The following is a 7825-nucleotide window of genomic DNA, read 5'->3' on the forward strand; positions in this document are numbered from 1 at the left end:
TGTAAATATTGTTAAGAACAACGGTATCCTCTTACCTCTAAATATATCTACAATGATATGATATTGTCCGCTTTTGACATAATCACGGAGTTATTTCTGGTTTCAACTAAAAGATCTCATATCAATGGAGATAATTGTTGTCATCTTTATATGACTGAAAAAATTAAGAGTATGTGTATAGAACTTGCGTTAATAAATAATTATTACTAATGTCTCAATCAATACTTCGATTGATCAAAGCATTATCTAAATTAGGTCGATTTTACACTAAACCCTATTTAACATGGAAAAGTTGTGGAAATATTTTAAAGAAAAACACTTTTGAAATATGAATATTTTTAGGAGAAGAAATATACCTTTATTAGGTATCTCTTTGAAAAGTTCTTAAACCATGCTCAGAAACGTTTTTGAATTTTAGTATACATCTACGAATAATGCATGAAAGCTTTTGTAAAAGTAATTTATTTAATTTTGTAAAAGCACCTTTTATCATATTACAAAATTTTCTCGAACACGTTATATATAGAAGTTGGCAATATACGCTAAATTATTATTCTCCCACTTATTATTGCTCTTTTTTAGTTCTTTATACTCATGGTAAATTAAATGAGAGATCCCACCAATATGTTTGAAGTTATGGTTGATGGGAACTAGTTAATAAAATATTTTTTTTATTATAGATTTATATATCATTCTAGTCGCTTGAACATTAAAAAGTTATATATAAAAAATATATATTCAAAATTTCAATAAATTCGTGTAGTTTGAAATTTAGTACTCTACATTTATGTAATATAAATTTTGGAGGGTGTGTAAAAGAACAAATACAACTTCATACCCAAGCTCTCATTTATATAGATAATTAGTAAAGGCTTGAAATAATTTAACCTAAGAAAAGTTTGTTTAACACTATTTTGTTTTTAGTTTTTTTTTTAAAAAAGGTAAGAGCGTGAAATAATTTGTTTTTTTTTTTTAATAATTTCGTAAGATTCTTCGTTTGAAGGAAGAGAACAAAATTAAATAGAGGAAAGCAAATGAATCAATTTGAAATTGGTAGCTTTCGGAAAATGGTCCATAATGGAATGGAGATTATGGGATTGTGCCACTTTTTTTCTTTTTTCTTTTTTTGGATTAATTTGCGCTCCAATAATTAGCCCGGTCCCCCACCCGACCCGGAAAGATGACAAAAAGACAAATGGGTCATGGGTGTCAAACTCACCCCGCTAGTGGAATTCGTTCCATCACAGCTCACTCAGATGTTGACACGTTATCCTCATCCACCTTTCAATGTGAACCACCGGTCGCCTCCCGCCAAAAATTATCCTCCCCCAGAAATCGCTTCCTCAGATCGCGCTTTTTTAATGCCCCGGTTAAGTCAAACGCATTTTATTTTCCCATTTGTCATTAACAGACCGCGACGGCGGGGCCCCTTTCTTTTTCGCCGATTTTTTCCCTATACGGCGGCGCGCCGCCGCCAAAGAATCTGGATTATTCAAACGGAGTGTTCAAGTTCATTGGCTCGCACTTTATTAAAAACTAATAACTGTCTTCTTTCTTTATAATGTTTAAATTTCTCTCGTAAATAAATTATTGTTGTCTGTTGATATAATTTTTCGTCGAGCTCCACAGGTCGGTCACGAGCTAATCGAAGCGAGCTGTCGAGATGCGATCTCACGTGACAGTGAAACCTGCACAGAGAACAAACACTCTAGTGGAATTGCGTACCTCACTCGTGGGATGAAGTGTCCCTATTATAGACAGGCGGGGGAGACAAGGTCGATGGAGCAGTTTCGACAGACAATTACGATTGTTGGGCACCAGGTTGGTGATCAGACCTGAGGTCAAATTCCTCAAGTCGGCTAATATGGTTTCTTCATCTCAGTTTGGTAAGGATCAGGTCGGGAGGTACGGATTATCCATTTTATGCCTTATGGTAACTTCGAATTGAGTTGGTGCATAAAATGACCACCAACATTGGCCCCCTCTTTGCAAAGTCGAGCGATTCAGAGCGACGTTCCGAATTCAGTTAGAACGGTCAAACAATGTTGGTGATCAAATTCGAACCCACGACTTCTAGCATAGTTTGCTTGACTCCCGTTTTTCTTTTAGTTCCCTTATTACAAGTTAATTTGGTTGGAGGCTATTTATCGCATGACACGTGTCAACATCATGGCCAACCTTCTACAAGATAATAAGAAAATTCAAGCTCATTTATCGCCGGACACGTGTCAACATCACAAGTAACGTTCTACACAATAATAAGAACACTCAACCGCATCTTCCGAATTGGTGTAAGTGTCAACAGCTGGGCTGATAAATAGCCGAGCCGAGCTACAAATTACTTTTCAGTCAACCTACACTAAGTATTGACCGACCTCAAAGAATACCCACAGACGTGAATACAACAAAAATGTTCTCAGACAATACGTTATATTTTTCGAGATATTGAAAAGTCGTTGGAGCATCGTCGGAAACTCTTCCTTATTTTACAGATACTTTAAGCTTTTGTATTGATCATTCCAACTTTACAGATTTCGAACTCACGATCAAACAAATTTGTTAATCATACGAGGAATATACACAAATTCAAAGTCTCTGAAACTCATTTCTTCCATTACACACAAAATTTATTCCAAAAACATAAAAATCAAATACACGTGTTACTCTTAAAACATTACAAACTCCATCTTTCCAACTCTAGATTACACAAAACGAGGCGTTTTAAAGCGTTCATCATCTCCTATGACTTTAGTGGGAAGAGTCAAATTTGTGGAATATACGAATAGAAACCAGTTAGCCTAATAAGGCCAAAGAGAGACATAAAAAATGAAAACAGAGAGCAAAAATGAGACGTTTCCTACAAGTACATATATATTGACAAATTTGAGTATGCTTAAACGGTGGCGTTTCGGGTGCAGCATGTGGCTGCTGCTCTCAGCATTAGAAACACAATTGTCTTTGTTTGTGCTTTCTTTTTTTGCTTTTACTCTGAATTCTGAAAGACCCATTTACCAAATTCTCCACAAATTGTCTTTCTTTCTTTTTGGTTTTATTTACTATTTTTTTGCTCCATCTCAAAAAGGCAAAAAATACTACAGAAAGTGGTCACGAGAATGTCCCTATCAAACTTGGAATAAATATTTTAAGGCTGATTTAATAACTTTTTTTTCCCTAGTACTTTAGAAACATAAGCGTTAAGCGTTCAGTGACGATTCTTATTTCTATATTTTTATTTATAAGAAACATTTTTAAAATTATGTTGAAATTTTAAAAACATCAAAATCAACTTCCTTGTTTCTTACCTGACCTATATTTCCAAGAACATAAATGAAAGTATTAGTTTATCTTCCTTGACTCATAGAAGGTATAATAAATATTTTAAAAAACAAATAAACGTAAATATTTTAAATATTTAATTTTAGAAAAATTCATATAAAATTTTTACCTTTTCTTTTAATTAAATAGGGTAGAGAAAAAGAATAAAGACCGATAATTACCAAATATATTTTGTTTCTTTTTTCAATAAAAAAAAAATGATCATGAAACAATTACCAAAACCATTTCTATTTTACTTTACCAAAAAAGAAAAAATAAATAAACAGGAATGTTTGCAAAACCTTGTATTTAATGGTAAATACTCACTTCTTCAATATTCTTAACGGTCATTAACGGTCATTAGGACAATAAAGGTCAAGTTAGCAATTATGAGGTCAGTATTTTCTAAATTATAATTCTCATAACCTTTCAAGTTCGGTTGTAATGGCACAATTACTTGATTTACTTGCAAAGCTAGAAGACAATGTTTAATCTCTCACATATTTGAAATTTTACATATTCTACTCTCACTAGCATTGTTTTGTAGGTGTGGCACTTCTTAGAACTATCCATATATTTATTTATTTTGTATGTTTGTCATAGAATATGTTGTTAATATAATCGATGTTGCTAGTTTACAAGGAAGTTCAATATCTTTTGATTGTAGGCACAATATAATAATTCTTGAGTGTCTATATTTAAAAATACACATTAAAAAACAACTCTATATTATCCAAAGTTCTAACCTTAAGAAAATCAGAGTAAAAAAATAGGAAAAACCAAGCCGTGGTTTTTTGCATTTTTACGGAATCACCGGACCGCCCATTGTATAGTACACCATTTACATAGATAGATAATGTCGAGGAGGGGTAGTTGCGACACTTCACAAGGCCACGTCATATCCACTTAAAATCATCTGATTGGTTACGGGTACAAGCCGATTTGATTGAAAAAGGCCATCCGGTCCAATCAGACGGCAATGCCATCGCCCCCCAATGCTGACCATACATGCACATACATGGCATCCACGTCATACATACATGACATCCACATCCATGCCATCATTCAAATCTCCGTCTATATATGCTTCCTTCTCCCTCCTTCCAATTCCCAATTTCTCACCCGCAGACTAAAAATGGGAGAGGTCGGTTTTCAAATTGGGATTTTAATTTTAATTTTTTTTTGTTTCAATTCACTCATTTTCTTTGTGGGGTTTTTCAGCAAAAGGTGGAGGTAGCTAAAAATGAAGGCGAGAAGAAGCCGGCCGTAGAGGCTGCACCCCCGGCGGCGGCCCCGGTGGCCGCCGTGGACGGTGGTGCCAAGAAAGAAGACGGCGGCGGCGCAATCACCGCCATTTATAAAATCGACATGCATTGCGAAGGGTGTGCTAAGAAGATTAAGCGAGCTGTCCGACATGTCAAAGGTAAAAAAATATAAATTGAAACTTTACAAGTGGAAATTCCGAATATTCTGATTTTTTTTTTTAATTATTTGAATCTGGGTTGCAGATGTGGAGACTGTGAAGGCGGATTGTGGAGCGAATAAGTTGACTGTGATTGGGAAAATGGATGTTATTGCAGTTAAAGAAAAATTGGAGCTGAAAACGAAGAAGAAAGTGGAGCTCATCTCTCCACAGCCTAAGAAGGACGCCGCCGCCGCCGCCGCCGCCGGCGAGAAGAAGGCCGATGAGAAGAAGCCCGAAGAGAAAAAGGCACCGGAGGAGAAACCTAAAGAGGTATTAATAAATGATTTTATGAATTATAATATTTTTGTGTAAGAAATTACATTTTTATTGGAACCGATTTCGTTTGGCGAATTAAAAACCACCCGCATGGTACCCACGTTTCAGCTGTCTTACTTCTTAATTCGTCTATGAAGAACCTTTTTTATTTTCTCATAACCAAAGAAATTACTTTTTATACGTGAAAATTAGTTGTGATCCAACTGTTAATTAGTTATTGATTTGGAGGGTTTTTTTTTTTTTTTTGGATTCGATGAACAGAGCACCGTCGTTTTGAAGATCCGGCTACATTGCGAGGGTTGCATTCAAAAAATCCGCAAAATCATCTTGAAAATCAATGGTAAGACATCAAAGTTCAAATTTTTAGTCCACTAAATTCCCTACAAATCAATTTCCGTTAGGTAATTTTTTAATTCTAAAATCGAGCAGGAGTTCAATCGGTGAGCCTGGACGGAGCCAAAGATTTGGTGGCCATTAAAGGAACTATGGATGTGAAACAACTCGAACCATATCTCAAAGACAAGCTGAAAAGAAATGTCGAAATTGTCCCTCCCAAGAAGGAAGAACCGGCCGCCTCCGCCCCCGCCCCAGCCGGCGGGGATAAGAAGAAGGAAGAACCCGCCGCTGAAAAAAAGAAGGAAGAACCCGCCGCTGAAAAAAAGAAGGAAGAACCCGCCGCCGTTGCCGGTGGCGGCGGCGAGAAGAAGGAAAAAGAAGGCGGTGGGGGCGAAAAGAAAGAGGCCGAAGCGAAACCGCCGCCAGCCGCCGCCGGTGCCGCCGCTGGCGACGGCGGGGCTAAGGCGGTGGAGGTTGTAAATAAAATGGCATATTACGGCGGTTATCCGTACCAGCCACTCTACTACGAGGCGCCGATGCAGTACCATAGCTACTCTATGGAAACTCAACCGAGTTACTTTAACCCCAACCATGGTCATTACGTTGACCATGGTCACGTAGATCAGAGATACGACGTCGTACCAATGGACCACCACTTCCCGCAGCACATGCAGCAACCGCATCCGCCGCAGATGTTCAGCGATGAGAATCCCAACGCTTGTTCCCTCATGTGAGATTTCAATCAACGGCCGAGATCTTCCACCCAAAAAATATATATCCAGAAGCTGTAAATAGAAATTAAAAAAAAAAGGAAAAGTATATAAAAAATCACACGTGGCGGTGGCCTAGACCGGTTTCCGGTCCGGTCTAAGCCGGGTTTTCAGTTTGTCGGGTGGGTGGGTAGTTGGTCATTTTCGTAGTTTCGTTTCACCCTCAGGAATTTTTGGTTGTAATTTATGGATTTAATAAATATCGACAATAAATAGACGATAATTTTGGTTAAATCATTAATTGTTTTAAAGCCACATGATTAAAGCTGTGGCAAATGATGACACTTCAACTCTTTTTTTTCTTTTCCATCATTACTTATGGAAGCTTTAATTTCTTTTGAAAAAAGTAAATATGATTTTTAATGAACTGATATTAAAGGAAGTCCCCACCAAAAATTGATGAAACAAGAATAAGGAAAGGAAAATTAATTAAACATCTGATATGTTCTGTTATAATATATATATATATATGGAGGGATAAAAATTATAACAGGGGAATAATTTAGAAATTTGGTGAAAGTGAAATGACTGGATGCAAACAAAAGAAAGAAATCATAGTGGAGAATCCTGAAGCCTGTTTTGGGAAGTGTGAAAGTAGCTTGATTATGGTTGACTTGTTTACCTTGGTTAAATTAAAACATTACATTAACTGTCTGCCTAACCTTTTTAATTCATTTCACTATTAAATGTAGTTTTTCTAGCAACTTTTTTCTAGTTTCTATCAACTTTTATTCTAAATTCTCCTAGTTATATAACTTATGTCAAAAAAAGAAAAAAGAAATTTGATTTGCAAAATACTTGGTTTTAAAATAGAAGGTTGAAGGATAAAATTAGGGAGAAAAAACCATGTTTTGATTTTAATGAGACGTTCCGACTAAACGAATTGAAGTTAAGAGACGACTCTCTTCCAGCCAACTAACCTTTATTAAATATGGATGTGATGATAAATTTTTGTAGGAAACTTAAACGAGTTTCATAAACAATAATACTAATATGAACTTGAGAGTATATTTAAACCAATTTGAATATAACTTTCAATTCAACAACTTGTGTAAATCTAAAGGTTTGAATTTCTATTCCACTTATTCAATAATTCGTGAGGATAAGAAAACTTTAGATGAACTAATATGAATGGGTGCAAGTCTCGTTACTCGAAAATATCCAATAATAATCACACTTAGAAATATGAAAACGCAAGTGACATCAGTTGGTGAAGCCGGTTATCTTAACTTTATTTTATGAAACGAACGAAGGAAAAAACCGAGGTGGTTGATATTATTTATAGCTGAAAATTCATTTTGATTGTTACGAGAAAAAGAGAAAAAAAATCTTAAGATGCATGTGCTTAGGAAACTCAAATTCCAAGGCAATGAATGAGATTTAGATTCATACTCGAGAACATACCTAACTTTAACCTTAAAAAGAGTTTCAAAATTTTATCCAACCAAGGCGATTATTATATCTATTTATAAATTCATTAAATCAAATACATATTAGAAATACTAAAAAGAAACAAATATATGTTCTGGTTAAAATAAATATATAGTCCATAAATTATTTAAACGTTTTAGTCCACGTATTTTCATATTACAATTTTCATAGAACAATTTTTCAATACTAAGAATTACAATTATTCATTACGTTTATAAAATTCATTAATTAA

The 7825-nt window shown here is 35.2% G+C and overlaps 1 protein-coding gene across 1 annotated transcript; it reads left to right on the forward strand.

Moving 5' to 3' along the window:
* Nucleotides 1-4303: 4303 nt before the first annotated feature.
* On the forward strand, nucleotides 4304-6396 carry LOC111014327 (uncharacterized). The gene is made up of 5 exons (XM_088124545.1): nucleotides 4304-4459; nucleotides 4537-4738; nucleotides 4824-5050; nucleotides 5318-5396; nucleotides 5486-6396. The coding sequence occupies exons 1-5, from the start codon at nucleotides 4334-4336 to the stop codon at nucleotides 6124-6126; spliced, it is 1275 nt and encodes a 424-aa protein (XP_087980671.1). The 5' UTR covers nucleotides 4304-4333; the 3' UTR covers nucleotides 6127-6396.
* The last annotated feature ends 1429 nt before the right edge of the window (nucleotides 6397-7825 follow it).

The sequence above is a fragment of the Momordica charantia genome (genome assembly GCF_013281855.1).
Source record: "Momordica charantia cultivar OHB3-1 chromosome 5 unlocalized genomic scaffold, Mcharantia_2.0 BLBB01000005.1, whole genome shotgun sequence".
NCBI classification, from domain to species: Eukaryota; Viridiplantae; Streptophyta; class Magnoliopsida; order Cucurbitales; family Cucurbitaceae; genus Momordica; species Momordica charantia.